The sequence below is a fragment of the Ranitomeya variabilis genome, chromosome 6 (genome assembly GCF_051348905.1).
Source record: "Ranitomeya variabilis isolate aRanVar5 chromosome 6, aRanVar5.hap1, whole genome shotgun sequence".
Classification (NCBI taxonomy): domain Eukaryota; kingdom Metazoa; phylum Chordata; class Amphibia; order Anura; family Dendrobatidae; genus Ranitomeya; species Ranitomeya variabilis.
In genome coordinates, this window is record NC_135237.1 from 130,883,852 (window position 1) to 130,906,386 (window position 22,535).

Consider the following 22,535-nt stretch of genomic DNA (forward strand, 5'->3'; position numbering starts at 1 on the left):
CTCCGACCCGGAAGTGCTCCCTGCAGGACCCGGATACAGCCCCTCGGCCATTTTGGATCCGGGGCCTGCAGGGAGAAGACGTTCGGTACGAGGTGAGTACATCACCTTGTACCGATCGTCTCAGGGAAGCCCGCAGGGAGCCCCCTCCCTGCGCGATGCTTCCCTGTACCGCCGGTACACCGCGATCATGTTTGATCGCGGTGTGCCGGGGGTTAATGTGCCGGGGGCGGTCCGTGACCGCTCCTGGCACATAGTGCCGGATGTCAGCTGCGATATGCAGCCGACACCCGGCCGCGATCGGCCGCGCTCCCCCCGTGAGCGCGGCCGATCGCGTATGACGTACTATACCGTCACCGGGAATTAAGGCCCACCCCACCTCGACGGTATAGTACGTCATATGGGATTAAGGGGTTAATGTCACCTTGCTATTGTAAGGTGACATTGAGCCAGATTAATAATGGAGAGGCGTCAATTATGACACCTATCCATTATTAATCCAATAGTACTAAATGGTTAATAAAACACACACACATGATTACAAAGTATTTTAATAAAATATTACAACACCCTGTTTCTTTATTTCATTAGACTGTTAATCCACCTGAAGACCCTCGTTCTGTAACCAAGTTAAAAAAACAAACAACAATATTCCATACCTTCCGTTGCTATGTCCCATGAAGTAAATCCATCTGAAGGGGTTAAATCATTTTACAGCCAGGAGCTGTGCTAATGCACTCGCTTGTGCCTGTAAAACCCCGGGTACTGAATGAAAAGCTGGGTGATCTGTAGTTACCTTGAGTTGCAGTGAGGCGCCCTCTGCTGGATGTCCTCATATGAACTCGAGCGTGGGAACTTTTCCAAGGCTCCAGTTCATGAGGACATCCAGCAGAGGGCGCATCACCGCAACTCAAGGTAACTACATATCACCCAGCTTTCCTTTCAGTACCCGGGGTTTACAGGCACGAGCGAGTGCATTAGCACAGCTCCCGGCTGTAAAATGATTTAACCCCTTCAGATGGATTTACATCGTGGGACATAACGACGGAAGGTATGGAATATTGTTGTTTGGTTTTTTTTACTTTGTTTCAGGACGATGGTCTTCAGGTGGATTAAGAGTCTAATAAAATATTACAACAACATGTGTCTTTATTTCATTAAAATACTTTTAAATAATGTGTGTGTGTTTTATTAACCATTTAGTACTATTGGATTAATAATGGATAGGTGTTATAATTGACGCCTCTCCATTATTAATCTGGCTTAATGTCACCTTACAATAGCAAGGTGACATTAACCCTTCATTACCCCATATCCCACTGCTACACGGGAGTGGGAAGAGAGGCCGTGCCAGAATAGGCGCATCTTCCAGATGTGCCTTTTCTGGGGTGGCTGGGGGCAGATGTTTGTAGCCAGGGGGGGCCAATAACCATGGACCTTCTCTAGGCTATTTAATATCTGCCCTCAGTCACTGGCTTTACCACTCTGGCGGAGAAAATTGCGCGGGAGCCCACGCCAATTTTTTCCGCAATTTAACCCTTTATTTTAGCAGCTACAGCGCCCAAATTTTGCACATACACACTACTAACATTAGTAGTGTGGAATATGCAAAAAAAAAAAAAAGGGATATGAGATGGTTTACTGTATGTAAACCATGTCTCATATCCTGTCGGGTTTGGGAAGGAGAAATGAAAAGCCGGCAATTGAATTACCGGCTTTTCTCTCTAACACCGGTGCGTATTTCTCGCAGGTCACACTTTAATTTTTTTTTTAAATTTTTTATTTTTTTTGCGCAATACGGTGACAAACGCAGCATGCTGCGATTTTGTACGGCCGTACAAGACCGTATAATACGGATCAGTAAAATACGGCTGATAGGAGCTGGGACATAGGGAATCATTGGGCCGTGTTTTATGCGTATTTTACGGACGTAGTTTATGCGCTCATACGTCCGTAAAACTCGCTAGTGTGAGGCCGGCCTAATACTACAAGTTCCATGATACACTGCACTCGTCTGTAACTCTGCACCTGGCACACCCACTCCAAAACACACCCCAACCCCTCCATCTTCAAAAAGATTTGTGATGTCATTTCTGTCCAACCTCCTCTTACATTTGTCCAACCCACACTCCATTACACACAGATAGATAGATGAATACATACAGATATATCTATATATCTATGTCTATTTCCATAGATATGTCCATATCCATGTTTCTAAACCCCTTCACCGTTGGAGCTTTTTTGCTTTCGTTTATCGCTCCCCTTCTTTCCAGAGCCATAATTTTTCCGTCAATATGGCCATGTAAGGGCTTATTTTTTGCGGGACAAGCTCTACTTTTGAACGACACCATTGGTTTTACCATGCCGTGTAACAGAAAATGTGAAAAAAATTAAAAGTGCGATGAAATTGCAAAAAAAGTGCAATCCCACACTTGTTTTTTGCTTGGCTTTTTTGGTAGGTTCACTAAATGCTAAGGCTGTGTGCACACGTTGCGGATTTGATTGCAGATCAGCAGGGTTTTTTGCCGCACAGAATTGCATCAAATCCGCAGTGTAGTGCACAACCAATGTAAGTCTATGGGAGCCGCAGACTTGTTGTGCACATGCTGCGGAAAAAGCCGCACCGAAATGCAGCTTTTTTTTCCCGCAGCATGTTCCTTCTTTTGTGTGGAACTGCAGCGTTTCTGCACCCTTAGACTTTCATTGAGTCGGGCACATCCGCAGCAAAACCACAGATGTAAAAAAGATCTGCAGTTTTGCTGCAGATGTGGGTCCGAGAAATGCTGCAGGTGGGGAGGAGGGAAGTGTGTGGGCGGTGACTGTGTGCGTGTATGTGTGTGCTGGGTCTGTGGGGCTGTTCGTGTGTGTGTGGGGCTTTTTGGGTGGGTGCCTGGCTGTTCGGTTGTGTGCGGGGTTGTTCGGGTGTGCGCGGAACTGTTTGGGTGTGTGCGGGGGGTCTTTTGGGGTGTGTGTGCAGGCATCATCCGATGGGACTACAAGTACGCAGCATCCAATCTGCAGCTCATTCGGATGTAATCTGGACAGTGGACACACACCCTACGCTATCCATACATCTATCAATAGATACTGTATATCTATCCATATATAGCTTTAGATAGATATATGAATAGATTGATGTATGCATTTATAGATCTATCTATATGTACATGTGTCTATCCATTTCATCTATCATGTATCTGTGTGTGTGTAATGGAGTGTGGGTTGGACAAATGTAAAAGAGGAGTTTGGACAATAATGACATCACAAATCTTTCAAAACCGCACCAAAATTGCATCAAAACTGCACCAAAAACTTCATAAAAACCGCACTAAAAACGCACAAACCCCCCACCAAGAACTGCATTAAAACCGCACCAAAAACTGCATCAAAACTGCATCAAAAACTGCATAAAAACCACACCAAAAACTGCATCAAAACCATACCAAAACTGCACCAGGTTTTGATGCAGTTTTTGGTGCAGTTTTGGTGCATTTTTTGAGCGGTTTTGATGCAGTTTTTGGAAATAAATAAATGGAAAATGTACATGATTTGAATGGAAACATGCATGAAAAAATGGATTCGGAGGCCAGATTCATCATTTTAGATCTCAGTTTCATACGTTTTTTGCCAGATCCATTGCTGTGGGTTTTTTCGCCGGACAGAAAAACCATTCCTCTGTATGTGTTTTCCATCCGGCGGAAACAGCTTTTTTTGACAGATCCGGCAAAAAACGGATGAAACTTGTGGCCATCAGGCGCAATCCGGCGCTAATACAACTCTATGAGAAAAAAAGGATCCGGCGGAAAAAAAGGATCCGTTTTTTTCAAAACTCGCCAGATTGTGCCTGACGGCAAAAACCTGATGTGTGAAAGCAGCCAGATATATGGATAGATACATCTATGTATCTATAAATAGATCTATAGATAGATATATTCATAGATATATAATAGAAAGGCCAATGTTTCTAAGGCTACTTTCACACTTGCGTTTTTAGCAATCTATCGCAATCCGTCTTTTTGGGAAAAAACGGATCCTGCAAATGTGCTCGCAGGATGTGTTTTTTACCCATAGACTTGTATTAGCGACGGATCGTGATGGATGGCCATACGTCGCGTCCGTCATTTTTTGGTGGACCGTTGGCATGAAAAAACGTTCAAGTGAACATTTTTTTTTTGTCCGTCGCGTCCGCCATTTTCTATTGCGCATGCGCGGCCAAAACTCCGCCCCCTCCTCCCCGGACTTCAGAATGGGCAGCGGATGCGTTGCAAAACTGCATCCACAGCTCACGTCATGCACAAATTTCATAACGTGCATCGGGACCTAGGCCCGACGCATAGCGACAGACCCGTACCGACGCAAGTGTGAAAGAGGCCTTAATGAGCGTTTAATAAAAAAAACGGCGTTGGCTACCGTGCAATTTTCTGCACGGGTCATTCCATATCAAGTGATCCAAATATGAATATTTTTTTTTACCTTACGTCTTTAGATTTTTTTTATTTTTTGTTTTTATGAAGTACAACTTTAGTTAATTACAAATTAAAAGTTTAGAATTTTTTTCTTCATCAGTAAATTTTTTACAGATTTTTAAAGTTTTGAAAAAGCATGGATTTTGGCCTGGTATGGCTTTGCATTTTTTATCATATCTCGGGCTAGAATTAAGATATAGAGGTGGGAGAGGCATTATTTTTCTCAGAACGGTACCGGCTTTCATTTGATATGTCACAAGACTATGTTTCTTTATATTTTGTTTTGGAGAAATCAAATTAAAAATTTTGATGTGCAATTCTGAAAAAAACGTATGTTTTAAAATTGTGAAAACATGCATGTGTGTTACTTGTGTCCTTGTTTACATTTGTACAGGGATTCAACTTGGGATCTATCACATTTGTATTTTTTTTTAAGCCTTGAATCATCTGATTTTATGTTTGTGTGAGTTTCTTCCTTTTTTCTTTTCAAATTACAACTTACTGCATTCAACATTTATATGTAACAATAAAGAAACACAAAAAACAAAGTGCCAGAATAAATGCATCTTAGGCTACTTTCACACTAGCATCGTACTCGGCCCGTCGCAGTGCGTCGAGCCGACGTACCGACGCTAGCGTTGTTAGCGCTGCACAACGGGTGCAGCGGATGCAGATTTTCAGCGCATCCGCTGCCCCATTGTGAGGTGCGGGGAGGAGGGGGCGGAGTTCCCGACGTACCAAAAAACGTTGCAAGCAACGTTTTTTGCTGCCGACGGTCCGCCACAACATGATGCAACCGTCGCACGACGGTTGCGACGTGTGTCAGTGCGTCACACTGCGTCGCCAATGTTAGTCTATGGAGAAAAAACGCATCCTGCAAGCACTTTTGCAGGATGCGTTTTTTGACCAAAACGACGCATTGCGACGGAGGACAAAAAACGCCAGTGTGAAAGTAGCCTTAATCATCATAACAACTTGCTCAGCATTTTCAACCTGAATTCATTGAACAAGCCAAAAGATAAAAGGTGATCACATCCTCAAGTGTGGTTTTCTAAATACAGTCTGATCCTAATTATATGTTAAAAACAAGATTAAAAGAACCAATATTTTTACCACCTATTTATACATGGAACAATTTTTTTTCTACTATATCACTAAACATGTCATTTCTGAAGTGTTTAAGAAGAATAGTACAGTAGTTAAATCCTCGTTCTATAAAATATGAACTAATCAAACAATTAATAGTAGGTTGTTACACTGGCCTCTATCATCAATGTGTCCCTTCTAGTGGGTGAAGTGTCATCTTGTCCATAAGCGCTCACTAGCAATGGCCGTTTCCTTCTGTGTCAGAGTATGTGTGGCTGTCATGGTGCTCGGCTCCACCTGAGTTATATCTGATTTTTGTTCACTTTTACAATGTCTGATTTTCTTGGATATACAAAGGACGGCGCTGGACCAGAAGGTGCAGAAAAGTCACTTCTACGTCTTCATTTTCACAATCTTTGGAGAGCCCAGTAGCCGTCAGCGCTAATCATATTCACAGGTCACATAGCCAGTTGTGTCATCCATGGCCGATCTTGTGCCGCCTTCTACCACGTCATGGACGTCACTGTCTTTATTTCCACTACATGGGATGACAGTCCGGTATTGCTGAGTCCCTGTGATGGGTTCTGCTTCCTGTAACCGATGTTATAACAAACTCTCCTCCTCTCCGTAGTCCTGGTTTGTACAATACATGAACTGGATGGTAAGAATATTTTTCTCCCTCCATTTGAGGAGTTTCCTGGGTGATAAGATTTGGTGTGAATCTGGCCTCTGGAGGCTGGAGCTGCCGGCCTGTCATCTGCTCTGCAGTCACTGTCTACCCCTGCTCATTCTCAGCCCTAACAAAGCTTCTCCTCTGTCCTCTCCTGCTTCTAATACTCTGTAACATAATAAATAATACCGTAATATCTAGCAATCATGGATTATTTGGTAAATCTAGACCTCACACTGTTAGACCTCAAGCTGAGCAGATCTGAAATCAAGATTTTTGAACTGACACTGAAATAGTTTTATTTTTTAAAATATGATCCCATCAGGATCCCATCTTGTATTTTGGTACATATGTGAATAGGAGCATAGCAGGCACATGTGCAGTTTTTGAAATTTTTAAATTAAACGTTTTTTTTTGGAAATGCGTTTTAAAGTTTTGCGCTTGCGTTCGCATAGGTAAAATATTATCAAAGATACTCTTGTGACATATCTGGTGAAAGCCTGTACAGTTCTGAGTAGAATGGTGTTTATTTTGTTTCTCTATCTCTTTTCTAGCCTGAGTTATGGGGAGAAATGTAAAGGCAGGCAACACCGAAATTCGCACTTTTTCCGAACTTTGAAAATCAATAAAAAATAAAAAAAAAAATCTAGAATTTTTTTCTTCTTCACATTTTGCATTCTCTGACACACTATTACCAAATAACAAAATCTCAAAAGAATTAAAAATATAGTGGTAAAAATCATTGGTTCACTTGACATGGAATGACCCGCACCAGAGTGGGAAAGCAGACAGCTGGGGGCCAATATTTGTAGCCCGCTATGAATATCAGCCCGCAGCTGTCTGCATAGCCTTTACTGGCTATTAAAATAGGGGGACCACCGAAAAAAATTACGTGGGGTCACCCTATATTTTATAGCCAGAAAGGCTACGCAGACAGCTGCGGGCTGATATTCATAGCCTAGAGAGGGGCCATGGATATTGGTCCCCCCCCCCCCCCCCCCCCCCCGGCTACAAATACCAGTCTGCAGCCGCCCCAGAAAAGGCGCATCTGTAAGATGCGCCAATTCCGGCACTTAGCCTCTCTCTTCACACTCCCGTGTAGCTGTGGGATATGGGGTAATAAGGGGTTAATGTCACCTTGCTATCGTAAGGTGACATTAAGCCGGGTTAATAACGGAGAAGCATCTAAGACGCCTATCCATTATTAAAGGGAACCTGTCACCCCGTTTTTTCAAGATGAGATAAAAATAGCGTTAAATAGGGGCAGAGCTGTGCTTTACATTAGTGTATTTTTTGTGCCTTTATTCCCCACCTATGCTGCCGAAATACCTTTGTAAAGTTGCCGTTTTGGGCTGTCACTCACGCTGGTCTGGTCATATGGGCGTGGTGACATCGCTGTTTCTCCCCCAGATCCTGCTCATCTTTCCGTTGGTGGCGTAGTGGTGTGCGCATGCCCAACAGGCGAATCCACTGCGCAGTTGAAGGAAAAGAGTGCGATTTGCGCTATTCAGCGGTTTCGCGGTGGGCGCGGCCATCTTCCTGAGGCCGCGCATGCGCAGATGGTAGTGCTCCGCTTCCCGGGGCTTTAGGAAAATGGCCGCGGGATGCCGCGTGTGCGCAGATGGAGATCGCGGCGGCCATTTTCCTGAAGCCGAGATGCGAACAAACCGCTGAATAGCGCAAATCGCGCTCTTTTCCTTCAACTGCGCAGTGGATTCGCCTGTTGGGCATGCGCACACCACTACGCCACCAATGGCGTAGTGGTGTGCGCATGCCCAACAGGCGAATCCACTGCGCAGTTGAAGGAAAAGAGCGCGAAGAGCGTTGAAGGAAAAGATGCGAACTCGGCTTCAGGAAAATGGCCGCCGCGATCTCCATCTGTGCACGCGCGGCATCCCGCGGCCATTTTCCTGAAGCCCCAGGAAGCCGAGCACTACCATCTGCGCACGCGCGGCCTCAGGAAGATGGCCACGTCCACAGACAAACCGCTGAATAGCGCAAATCGCGCTCTTTTCCTTCAACTGCGCAGTGGATTCGCCTGTTGGGCATGCGCACACCACTACGCCACCAACGGAAAGATGAGCAGGATCTGGGGGAGAAATAGCGATGTCACCACGCCCATATGACCAGACCAGCGTGAGTGACAGCCCAATACGGCGACTTTACAAAGGTATTTCGGCAGCATAGGCGGGGAATAAAGGCACAAAAAATACACTAATGTAAAGCACAGCTCTGCTCCTATTTAATGCTATTTTTATCTCATCTTGAAAAAACGGGGTGACAGGTTCCCTTTAATCCAATACTAATAAAGGGTTAATAAAACACACATTAGGAAAAAAGTATTTTAATATTCTTCATTTAACCATACTTGCCATACTTCAGTGCCTGCAAAAAACGTAAAATAATAAACTGTATACTACCTGTCCGCCGTAGTCCAATTAATAACGAGTGTCCCACGACTATCTCCCCTATAGAATAGTGACATCGGGTGATGTCATTGCTCTATAGGACCTTCAGTGACACACTGACAGGAGACAATGGCTCCTGCAGTGCATCACTGAGAGATTACTGTAGTTCACTGGTCTCACTTTATGGCAAAAAGCTGTGTGGGAACTGTCTCACTTTTGGCATTGCTGTGTGAGATAGGGACTATTTTCTCACAGGGGTGTAGAAATACATTGTGAGGAATACATTGTGGAAGGATACTTTCCATCATTGTATTCCTGGAGCCCTGTCGCATCAGCTGATGATCCTGCTCTCCACGGGAGATCGTCGAGGGACACTCCTTTTAATTGGATTTCTGCAGATCAGGGAGTATAGTGTTTGTTTATTATTTTAATATTTTTTACAGATGACACTGGCTTCGGGGATCCAGGTGACAAGTGATGGTGAGTATGTACTCTGTTATATGTACTGTATATACTGTATGTGGCATGTCACATGTTGCATGTCATCGCATGGTGCATGTCGTATGGTGCATGATGTCGCATGTCATCGCATGTCGCATGCTGCATGTCATCGCATGTTATAACCAACAGAGGCAGTGAAGTCACAACACGATCCAAATAGGATAAAATAGATATATAACTTTATTCAGGTATCAACCAAAGATATTCCATAAATAACAAATAGAATATAAATAAATATCACTAAAAATAACCACATATATAATTAGCAACAGAGATGAACCAACATCTCCGCTGCACATGGACTAGAATAAGCCAGGAATAGAGAAAGAATATAGATAGTGACTTATCCTAAAACTGATCCACAATAATCTAATACAAATGTAATATCATGAATTAAGATCCCATGAATTGTGGATTAATATAGCTGCTAATCATAATTAAACATAAAGAGACATGAACATATATAGTGTAATTAGATCTTACCCATATAGGTACAGATGGGCTCTATCATAAAGAACATGCTCAGATATACATAGACATGTTACCTGCTGCCATTTCAGTAGAAAGTATAGCGGTCACACTATAACACCTCGACGCGCGTTTCGCTGGCACCGCAGCTTCGTCAGGAGGTACAGTTTGATGGGCTCCATAAGATGCTCCATATTAAAATATGCCCCATATAATGCTGCACAAATGTTGATTATGACCCCATAAGATGCTCCATAGAGATATTTGCCCCATATAATGCTGCACCTGGCCTCATAAGATGCTCAATACAGACATTTGCCCCTAAGGCCATGTGCACACGCTGCGGATTCCAATGCGGAATTTTCCGCAGCGGATTTGATAAATCCGCAGTAAAAAACTGCTGCGGTTTTTACTGCGGATTTATCGCGTTTTCCTCTGCGGGTTTTCACCTGCAGATTCCTATTGGACCTAGTGTAAACCTGCAGCGGATTCCGCAGAAAGAATTGACATGCTGCGGAAAATAAACCGCTGCATTTCCGCGCGGTTTTTTCCGCAGCATGTGCACTGCGGATTTTGTTTCCCATAGGTTTACATTGTACTGTAAACTCATGGGAAACTGCTGCGGATCCGCAGCGTGTGCACATACCGTAACAATGCTGCACAAATCCTGATTATGGCCCCATAACATGCTCCATAGACACATTTGCCCTGTATAATGCTCCACAAATGTGGATTATGGCCCCATAAGATGCTCCATAGAGATATTTGCCCCATATAATGCTGCACATGGCCCCATAAAATGCTCCATACAGATAATTGCCCCGTATAATGCTGCACATGGCCCCATAAGATGCTCCATACAGATATTTGCCCCATATTATGCTGCACATGGCTCCATAAGGTGCTCCATACAGATATTTGCCCAATGTAATGCTGCACATGGCCCCATAAGATGCTCCATACAGACATTTGCCCCATATGCTGTTGCTGCTATTAAAAAAATAAATAAATAAAAAAACACATACTCACCTCTCAGGCCCCCGGCACTTGCTATATTCATCTGCTCTGCGTTCCAACATATAATGCTCCATACAGTTCATGATGGGCCCCATATAATGCTCCATTCAAAATACGCCCCATATAATGCCCTATAAGATGCTCCATATTAAAATATGCCCCATATAATGCTGCACAAATGCTGATTATGGCCCCATAAGATGCTCCATAGAAATATTTGCCCCCATATAACGCTGCACATGGCCCCATAAGATGTTCCATAGAAATATTTGCCCCATATGCTATTGCATATTGCAAAAAAAATCAGACTCTCCTCTCGTCGCTCAGGCCCCCGGCACTTGCAATACTCACCTTTCCCGTTCCACTGCTGAGCGTCGCTGTGTCTTCCCGTCCTCTGAACCGTCGTTCAGGCAGAGGGCGGCGCGCACTAATCGCGTCATTGCGCCCTCTGACCTGAGCGTCTGTGCAGAGGATGCAGCGGCACCGACGGTGGAACGGGGAGCAGGTGAATATCGCGCACTGCTTTATACTCACCTGCTCCTTGCGCGGTCCCTGCACATACCATGTGACCGCTCACTACAGAAAGAAGCTGCCGGGGAAAAGACATGCAGGGACCGCGCCAGGAGCAGGGTATTACACAGCTCCGCTCACCCTCCCCTGCCGACCCCTGGGTATGACTCGAGTATAAGCTGAGAGGGTTAGTTTCAGCCCAAAAAAGTGGGCTGAAAATCTCAGCTTATACTCGAGTAAATATGGTAATTATGCTGACATCCCCCCCCTATATACCTTATGAGTGCACACGACCCCCTGTATACAGCATGAAACCCCACATAGCCTCTTTTGGTACAGTATTAACCCTCACATAGCCCATTATACAGTATGAGCCTCCATATAGCTCTCTGTATACATTATGAGCCCTCACATAGCCCTGCAATATACAGTATGAGCGTCACATAACCCTGCTCTATACTGTATGAGTCCTCGCATAGCCTCTCCAGGTATGACCCCTCACATTGTCCTGCTATATACAATATGAGTCCCCACATGTCTCTCTAGATACAGCATGAGTCCCCACTTAGCCCCCAATATACTGGATCAGCTCCAACTTGGTCACTATATATAGCGTGAGCCCCACGTAGCTCCAACAAACAGTATGAGCCCAGCACCCCCCCCCCCCCCCCCCCGCATATCCTTCTGTGTACAGGCACGCATCCCATACATACATTTTAAAAAAAAAACCTCGCCTTGCTCTGCTTCTCTCGGTGTTCTGCATACATACATTTAAAAAAAAAAACCTCGCCTTGCTCTGCTTCTCTCGGTGTTCTGCTCTGGTCCCCGGGGTACTACCGTACTTCTTTTCGTGGCCAGCATGTACATGATGACACTATTGCATCACAAAAGAAGTGACGGGAGCTCCCCTGGAACTGTGCTGCCACGCCCGAAGATGTGCTTTGCTGATGGCAGTGCACAAATAGTCCGGTTCACTATGTAATTTCGCCGGAATTTTCTGGAGAGTTTCAAATATGTACATTTTTGGAAAGGCTATGGTATAAGCAATAAGAAAAACAATGTTTCCATTTGCCCCGAGTCCTAAGTGGCCGCCATCTTGGATTTTACAAAATTGCTGATTTACATCGATTTTCGTTAATATCTCAGCTTGTAAGTAACGTAAAACTTAAATTTTGACAGCTAAACATACATTTTGAGTACTAAGAAATGCAGTGGTATCCAAATAAATACTCTATATACGACTACAAATTGTATCGGTTTATATTTGAACAAATTTTCGAACTCGAAAAGCAGAGAGTTAATGTTTTTAACTTTTGAACAACCAGAGTGTCTTTACATATCGCCACCATCACTGTCATCATCAGTTTCATATTTGGTCTGAGTGTCCTCGTCATTCATACACTCGCTGTCACACTGACAAAGATCGGTACAGGATAAGTTATTTTTTCGGCACGAACACCTTGAAGAAGAACAGTCATGTTTGCATTGACAACTAATCATCTCGATTATTGCTTTTGGAGCTGGAAGAACATCTGTCATGGTTGGTTTCAACTGTCCATCCAACCCTTTGTGATAGCCATTCTTCTCGGGATCCAGCTGAGAATCCTGCAAAGCAATGTTAGCTTGTCCCCACACTCTGGCTTGGATATGGACTCTGAGGACATGTTGTTTTAGAGCTCCGAGTGTAGGAGGTAACCTGTCACTTTCTGCCATATGCTTGCAAAATAGATGCCATCGCAGTTCGGGAATATTCTTAATAAAAATGCCTTTTGGAGAGTAAGCAAAACATACGAAGGTAGCAAGAGTTGACAACATAGTTTCGCTCACTTCTTTTTCAGTCGAAAGCATCTGCAGAGAACTGATTACATCTGGTGTTGCGTTCATGTAAGCTTGCAGCTAGATTGCTTTGCCAATTCGAGAGAACCTTCCAGTTGTGTCAGCACCAGTGAATGCATGGAAGGCTGTCAAAGCCTTTGCTCTGTCTGCCCCTATGACTCGCCTTATTGGCTCTATCTCGATCATCCCAGAGACCATTGAAATCGATGTATTCTTCAGCATGAGGTCATAGTTAGCTATGACCAACACCAGTACATCGGTATCAGGGGAGAAGAAAACCATCCTTGCATCCGGTGGGTTTCGTTGTGTTGCCAAGACAGCTTGGTAGATCAACAGTGTGTCTGCTTCTTCGTGATTGTTGTCGTCGAAAACTAAGTTTTTGTTGCTCCTGGTACACCCTGAAGAACAAGTGATGACCAGTTTTTGTGATGAACTGTTGAACTCTAGAGTCTTTGCAGCAAGATAGTTGGTCAGGTCAGCCTTTGTCTTGTCATGTGAAAGGAACCTGTTCATTGGAATATGATTAATGTTTGTTTCATCTCTGACCTGGTACTGAATTGGTGCCTTTCCTTTTCTTCTTTTATCCCTGGTAGCATCCTTGAGAGAATTTTCCCTATACGTATCAAACACAAGGATTATTTCATCGTAATTTTCTGTGAGAGACATAAGCCTGTCATTGAAGCAGTAACTGAGATCTTTGACTGTCACTAGTGTTGCCGGTTTCTTGGCCATCTTTTGCAGAAGAACCATTCCATCTACCAGGGCTATCTTGCGACTTGGAGCATCTGATCTTGTGTCCATCCTATCTTCTGGCTGCAGATCTTTCTGTGGAGTTTCTACTATAACCAACTTGTTAAGGAGACTGATCAGTTTTGATTTGTCATGGCATGGTAACATTGTACCATCTGGAGCAAAAAAGGCTCTTGGGGTCAGAGTGAATTCGTAGTTCCCAATGGCCACTTTCTGGTTTATGTCTCTGTTGGACCTTGCCAAAACCATCATTCTTCCATACAAGTCCTTGGTCTCCTTAAGATCAACAGTCTTGTCTCGGAGTTTTACTGTGGTTTTCTTGTTTGCCGACATGAACATCCTGTTGTTCTCCTTCTTTACTGGTGCCCATAGGCTAACATCCCCATTGATTCGCGCCAACACATAGTCTTCATACAGCTTTTGACCTGTCTCATCTGCATTCAGGATCATTTTTACGTACTCATCAGGGATGTAGGCATGGGTGATTACATTGTGCAACTTGTCACCTACAACAGCAAATGGGTTGCCATGTTTCAAAATTGCTTCCTTAATCTTGTCAATAACATGATGACACTTCTTGACTGCACTTGGCCCAAGATCGTGATGCTCTCTGGTTTTGTCACGTTCTAAATCAAACTGTCTGGTATATTCTTTGACAACTCGGGAGAGTTCAGGTGTGGCCATGAAGAATCTCTGACGAGCATTGGCATTGTTCGAGATGCCGACTATGCCAGCATGGATTTTCATCAGCTTGTTCAGATGCTCGCATGCATGGTCCGCCCCAATGGATACAAATGGGATAGCACTTTTCGTGACTGAAATGTTACCCGCTTTCATTTCTTCCCATGTTTGAGGGTGATTTATTTTAAGGTCATGCATGTCCGTGATATACCTTGGCCACAATCGCTTGTATTTCATCCGGTCAAATGCAAAGAAGAGCTTGCTGAGCTGCTCTCCGGCTTGAAGATGAAGCTCAAGGTCTGCATTCCTGGTTGCAGCAACAAATAAAAGGATTGTTTCCACTCGCTGTAGGTAGTTCATCATTGACTTGAACATTGCATTTTTGGATCTCTGTTTCACCCATGTTTGAAAGACTGTGATTATGTCAGCAGTGGTCAAGGCCTCTAGTAGGGAAGTGTTTGCTTGTTTCACTGACTTACTTTTTGTGTTCTTGTTTTCCTCAGAACAGGCAGCTTCAATTCCCTCTGTTGCCATCAAACACACCTGTTTTAGTTCTGGATTATCAATGAAGAACTCGTCCAGCAACAGTTCATACAGAGCAACATATGTATATGTGTGAGCACGAAAAGCACGCTTGTAATGGGTACATTTCAGTATTTGCCTTGTTGTTGCAGACCCATACACATCACCTTCTATCCATGCATCATCAATACCCGAGTTCTCCGTAGAGGTACCCAGAGCGCGCAGGGCAGCCATTACAACATGTAGCTCTCCCAGTCGTGGAACAACGGTGCGTTTCAGATCAGGTCTTGCATCTAGAAGTTGGACAACCTTCTCATACAGAGCCATATCAAATGAAATAACAGTGGGATGATCTTCACCAACAGTCAACTTCCTCAGTTCACTTGCTTGCATGATCACAGTCAGCAAGGTTGACCACTCGTGTGCTAGCTCTGGTAGCAGTGGTAAGGCTCCAATGTTGGTAAATCGCTTGCTTTCGGACAACAGTGAGTTGTATCCTGACCATCCAGGAATTTTGCTCGATGCTTTCTCTAGTTGCTGCATTCTGGATACAGCAGTAGCAACAATCCATCCAAATTGTGAAAGTTGGGAAGAACCTGATATTTCCTTGTTTGTGACAAAGTGTTCTGATCTTTGGGTATGTTGTACTTTTGGCTTGTCACAGTGCAACATATGTACATGGTATGGAGTGACAGATAAAGTGACAAGTGACTTCAGTAGCTTGTGGTTTGTCTGTCATGTTCAACTCCTGTAATAAAAGAAAAAAAAAACATGTGATTCCTGTCATTATGTATTATTATGTCAATACTAATTAATTATAAAAAACTGCTGTAGTAAATATCTAAAACACATCTGCAACTAGTAATATTGCATTTCTTAGCCCTAAAATGTATGTTTAGCTGTCAAATTTTATTTTTATGTTATTTATAAGCTGAGATATTAACGAAAATTGGTTTTACGTCAGCCATTTTGTAAAATCCAATATGGCGGTCACGTGGGACTCGGGGCAAATGGAAACATTGTTTTTCGTATTGCTTATACTATAACCTTTCCAAAAATGTATAGTTTTCAGACTCTCCAAAAAATTCCGGCGAAGGCCTAAATCAATACATAGTGAACCGGGCTAAAATCATAATGGGGGCAATCTTGCCTTCGTTATAAACACTTAGGAGTACACCTATTGCTGTAGTAAAGTCCTTTACAGTTCTTGCATGAAAAAGTGTTTGCCCCCTTCCTGTTTTCCTATTCTTTTGCATGTTTGGCACACTTAAATGTTTCATATCACCCAACAAATTTAAATATTAGACACAACACATGGAACGCAAAATGCATTTTTTAAATGAAGGCCTTTTATTAATGGAAAAATAAATCCAAACCTACAGGGCCCTGTGTGAAAAAGTGATTGCCCCCACCTTTAAAACATAAATTAACTGTGGTTTATCACATCTTTGGGAGGCTGCGTTAAAAGTCCCTAGCCACAACCAGGCCTGATTGAGAACAGATGAGGCAGTAATCTACAAATTACTTAAATAGGACCTGCCTGACAAAGTTTAGAAGACCAAAAGATCCTCAAAAGCTAATTATGCTGCGATGCAAAGAAATTTTGGAACAAATGAGACAAAGTAATTGAGATCTGTCTGGAAAAGGTTTATAAAGCCATTTCTAAACCTTTGGGACTTCAGCGAACCACAGTGAGCATATCTACAAATGGTGAAAACATTGAACAGTGGTGAATCTCCCCAAGAGTGACTAGCTGACCAAAATTACCCATAGAGAGCAGCGGCAACTCATCCAAAAGATCACAAAAAACCCGCAACAACATCCAAAGAACAAACATGCAAACTAATAGGGAACAGGAAGGGGGCAAAAACTTTTTCACACCAGTGTATGTGTCCAACAAAAAGGTTTCTAAATTTTTAAAATAATAGTTTAACGCAGGGTGTTGCTTCCCCTAGACTAGTCCTGCCTCAGATTCTCTTGTCATGCACATAGTGAAAAGAATCATTGATATACTCTGTATAATCCTTGCAGTGGTAGGACCTCCAACAGGGAAGACCGCCAACCCTGATCATGCACAGGATCTTATGCATTTCTACCTGTATAGAGTATGTCAACAATACACCTCTGAGGGCAAAAAAAGATGCAAGCCAGGGTTGGTTTGATTTGCGGTCCAAACTGGGCAATTCTAATGTAAAGATGTTTCATACAGCACATGGATGCCATCTGTCGCACTAATTTATTCTTCATTAGAAACCTTGGAGTATGAATAATGCCCTTAATTTCAATGACTGCGAAAAAAAAAGCAACGTTAAAACAAAGTAGGGGAAAAAAGAAACCTCATTGAAAAAACATTCTTTGTTGTCCATAGAAATCAGAGAGCAGTCTTAATTTTATATGGTGCTTTTGAAAACTTATCGCTGATGCAGTGGAAAGCTAACGACACGTTTACTTTTAGGCCACGTGCACATGTTGAGTATGAGGGGTTTTTTTACCTCTGTATTTGTTATCCACACTGAATACAGCTGAGAAAAAATACACAATCTGCACTGCCTCATTGTATAGTATTGGTTTAGTGCAACCCGCCCTTTTTTTTTTTTTTTTTTTGCTTTTTTATCAGATTGCACTCATCTAATTTATACATCAGTGTAAGCGAGCTCGAAGGCCACATTCACACTTTCAGTATTTGGTCAATATTTGACATCAGTATGTGGAAGCCAAATCCAGGAGTCTGTGATAAGAACAACAATACTTCTGCATTTATTATATTTTTCCTCTGATTGTTCTACTCCTGATTATGGCTTTGAAATATTGAGGTTCAAAACTATCCAAATATTCAACGTGTGATCGTGGCCTTAGACAGTTTCATGAAAGGGCACCATAATGTGTTTCAGAACACTGAAAAAGAAAAAGCATGAAAGAGCCCTCAAGGAATATTTATAAGTAGTGTTTTCCACAATTGTTTTTGCATGTTCTTCAGGGGTACAAAAAGCTTCAGTTTACAGTACCCGCAAAATGAATGAGATTTCTGTAATCTCATTCATGTTGTTGCTTATTTTGTCTTTAAAGGGGTAGTCCACTACTAGGACAACAATCCTCGAGGTAGCAGGGTGAAACGTGCATTGGGGCTTGGGTACACGTGGATCTATACTAGCCTGCAGGTAGGTATTTATTATCCCCCTTATTATTGTTTGTCATTTTGTTGAGCTTGTTATATCCTTGTTGGCCATAGAGGAGCACCACGTAATGTATACATCTTCTACCATCTTCATTCACCTGTTGGTACTATCCACTGTGACATTAAAGGGCACCTGTCACCCCGTTTTTTGAAGATGAGCTAAAAATAGCGTTAAATAGGGGCAGAGCTGGGCGATACATTAGTGTCTTTGTGTGCCTTTATTACCCACCTAAGCTGCCGAAATACCTTTGTAAAGTCGCCGTTTTCTGCTGTCACTCACGCTGGTCTGGTCATATGGGTGTGGTGACAGCGCTGTTTGTCCCCCAGAAACCTGTTCATCATTACGTTGGTGGCGTAGTGGTGCGCGCATGTCCAAAGCGAAGATCCACTGCCCAGGAGATTCAAAACAGCGCGGTCTTCGCCCGGGGCTTCAGGAAAATGGCCGCCGCGATCTCCATCTGCGCACGCGCGGAATCCCGCGGCCATTTTCCTGAAGCCCCGGTCAGCAGAGTGCTCCATCTGCGCACGCGCGGCCACAGGAAACAAGGCCGCGCCCACCGGTAAATGGCGAATAGCGAAGACCGCGCTGTTTTGAATCTCCTGGGCAGCTCTGCCCCTATTTAACGCTATTTTTAGCTCATCTTCAAAAAACGGGGTGACAGGTTCCCTTTAATATATCTTTATGATGTGCATCACAATACTGTGAGATATGTATTTTGCACCAGCACTTTTTGTACTGTTTACTTTGACTATTGATCCTCATTTCTTCACCTCTGGGATGATGTATGTTGGGTACCTTGCTTGCATTGCAGTTCTAATGTTGGCTCCACTATAGTAGGAACCCTTTTGAGGTCACTTTGGACATCCCTCGTATGACTAATGCCACAATATTGTTTTGCCTGATTTCAGACTTTGACCTTTTTTCTCACCTCTCCTACAGTATCAGGGTTACTACATAGTGTGGGATTTCACTCGCTCAAGTGCGACGGCTGACACTTTGGAGGCATGTTCCATCAAAAGTTCAAAGGTTTATTGCTCCATAAACCACATAGCAAAACAGAAAATAAATAGCTTAGCTTAGGCAAAAGGAAAAAATAAGTGTCCAGTCCTTCAGGCTCAGTCCTGGAGCCTTAACACACTGTGGAGGCTAGCACCTCCGCACATATCTCCAGTGTTAAGCATTAGGCTTTCTTTTACAAGGTCTAGCCACACCCAGAACCCATCACATGATCAGACATGTGGTTGTGACATCACCACAGGTCCTGAAACACATATAAGTAGCTATGGTTACATCACAGCGGCAAGCCATCTATGTGACACATATCTCCCGTCGATTAGACACCCTTTAGCCACGCTACAATAGTTTACCGTTTAGTATTTATACTGATCTTACTGTGTGCTCCACTCTATACTTTATTGGTTTACAGATACCTCTGTGCCCTATTTTCTTAGAGGAACTTCTTTGCTTATTAGTTTTTATGTACGGTATGTAGTTTTTAATAGACACTTTATTAAAGTCTGTTATTTTTAAATTGGAGTTGTATTTTACTTGTCTTGAGTTCTATGGGAGCCAACTATCTTCCAGAGGATTTGTTGTTTGGTTTTGTATGTATGTATTCAGATTCAGATTTGTATGCAGGCTTGGTAGCCATTGGGAGTGGCAGCAATTTTGTGATTACGTGGCGCAAACATTCCCTTATGTAGGTCTGTATATATTATCCTGAATAATCTCAGACAATTACTGAGTACAGACAAGGAAATTTCCTCCTATGGTTCCTGATTTGTTAAAGCCTGTGGGATTCAACATACCACAATACGAGGGCTCCTAATGGACACATGTGCTCAGTCTGTACATGTAGGTTCCCGGAACACCTTTCCCCACATACTGAACTTTTATAAGACTTTCCAGACGGTTGCTAGTATTTGAGATATACAACCAGAGCTTGGTAGAACTGGCCCACCATGCCACCTGCTAATCCTATAGAGCGTCGCTTTCCTGTACCGAGGTCAGACAGAAGGGTGGAGAAAGTAGAGCGGGGCTGAGACCTGACAACTTCTTTTTTTTTTTTTTTTCTGCTCCCAGATTCAGGACTTATTGATAGGTTGGCAGCTCCCAGCTCTCTTTCTGTACCCACTGCGCACAATGCCCCCCACCATAATGCTCTGCAGTGAAACTTTTTACTTTAGAATTTTCAGATGTGACCATTCACAGTGACATCCACTGTTTCCATAGCAAGGAAAGCTGCAATGCCCACATATAGAGGTTTTAACTAAAATAAAATCTGTCAGCTAGTTTTAGTGCCTAATCTACAGTAAGCACCCATTAGAGAATTAGGCCACGTTCACACATTCAGTATTTGGTCAGTATTTTACCTCAGTATTATTAAGCCAAAACCAGGAGAGGAACAATCAGAGGAAAAGTGTAATAGAAACATATGCACCACTTCTGTATTTATCACCCACTCCTGGTTTTGGCTTACAAATACTGACCAAACACTGAATGTGTGACCATGGCATTAAACACTGGTTCTGGACATTATATATATATATATATTTTGTCTAAAGGTATGAGTCCACGTTCAGGATTGCATCAGGATTTTACTCCGGTAAAATCCTGACCAAATCTGCAGCTGAGGTTACTGGTAGGTCACCTGCGTTGTCCTTGCGTCGTTTCAGCAATGTAAGGACATGCTGCGTTCTTAAAGGACGCGCCGCATGTCCGTTTCCGTGGGTATGCCGCATGCGTCTTTTAATGCATAGTGGAGACGGGATTTCATGAAATCCCCTCCACTATGCTGTAACATCTAGACGCTGCAGCTCTACGCAGCATCAAACACAAGGGGTTTCCTGAACGTGGAAACATACCCTAAGGGGTACTTCCATCTGTCTGTCTGCAACTTCCGTAACGGAAATCCCGCGTCACTGATTGGTCTCGCCAGCTGTCTGTCATGGCTGCTGCGACCAATCAGCGAAGGGCACAGTCTGATTAGTCCCTCCCTACTCCCCTGCAGTCAGTGCCCGGCGCCCGCTCCATACTCCCCGCAGTCACCGCCCACACAGGGTTAATGCCAGCGGTAACGGACTGCGTTATGCCGTGGGTAACGCACTCCGTTACCGCCGCTATTAACCCTGTGTGTCCCCAACTTTTTACTATTGATGCTGCCTATGCAGCATCAATAGTAAAAAGATGTAATGTTAAAAATAATAAAAAACAAAAAACCTGCTATTCTCCCCTTCCGTAGTCTGCAGAGGCACGCGCGGCTTCCGCCATCTTCCGTTCCCAGAGATGCATTGCGAAATTACCCAGAAGACTAAGTCATCTGGGTAATTTTTTTTTTTTTTTCCATTTGCTCGTCTGACCCCAACCTTAGGCCTCATTTAGAGGTCAGTCTCTTTGATGTATGAGAAAAATGGACCGTTGCATCAGTGATATTCATTATCGTGTCAAAGTTTCATAATTTCTTTTGCTAATGAAAGTGTCCCACCTTCTATCTATCAACATGCATGGATGGCATCTGACTGGTGCTGTCACGATTCCACCACTAAGGCCGGAGTCACACTAGAGTGTAATATGGAGGAGTGCTATGCAATAAAAATATAAAATAAAATCGCATAGCACTCGGACCAATGTTAATCTATGGGGCAGTTCTTACCATCCGTTGTTTTCTCGGCCGTATTATATGTGCAAGAGAAATCGCAGCATGCGGCGACTGTCACCGTATTACGCCCAAAATACGCCAGTGAAAGCCTATGGGTGCGAGAAACTCGCATACTACACGGACCATCAGTGTAACTTGCTAATCAACTAGTAGTGTTGGGGTGTAGGAATCTTCCTGAATCCTGATAATGGCATTACATGCTTGTGACTCAGTAGAAATCATGGAACCAGAGTGGAGGTGGGTATTCAATAGAATGTAACAGGTCTGATGTTTTGGAAACCCAAGTCTCTAGCAGCCATTAAATAATGTCAGTCATTGCCATATATTGGGAAACTTAAGGTACCACATAGAATAAGTGTAAAATAAATTGTGGCAATTTGTAAGTATTTTATCATGGACTTCCAGCAAGAGTAAAGCCATGGAATAGGGAGCCTTGTTAATATAGGTTACCCAGCAATAGAACATGTCACAGCACTGATTTATTATGTTGTCTGGACTTGCTAACAATAAAAATTTGTTTTATTACTTCAGGACTTCAAGCTTGCATTTGGCAACCACAATGGCAACCAGAACAAACGATGGCATGGAGGAGTGGCGACAGTAGTTGAAAGTGAAGGTGATAACGTTTGGGGAGTTGTATGGAAAATGGACATTTCCTGTCTGGACTCCTTAGATATGTAAGGATTTATGCGCATGTAATGCACTATGACTTTTAAGACCTCTGCAAATCACATTTACCGCTCATACCCATTACTGTTAAGTATCGGTCCGATGTCATTTGATTGT

At 43.3% G+C, this 22,535-nt stretch overlaps 1 protein-coding gene across 1 annotated transcript in view; it reads left to right on the forward strand.

The window, feature by feature from the left end:
* Window positions 1-22,535, forward strand: part of GGCT (gamma-glutamylcyclotransferase) — a 53,298-nt gene that overhangs the window by 19,612 nt on the left and 11,151 nt on the right. The window contains exon 2 of the mRNA XM_077268998.1: window positions 22,281-22,426. Coding sequence (XP_077125113.1) covers window positions 22,281-22,426 — 146 coding nt within the window. The remainder of the gene's footprint in view (window positions 1-22,280; window positions 22,427-22,535) is intronic.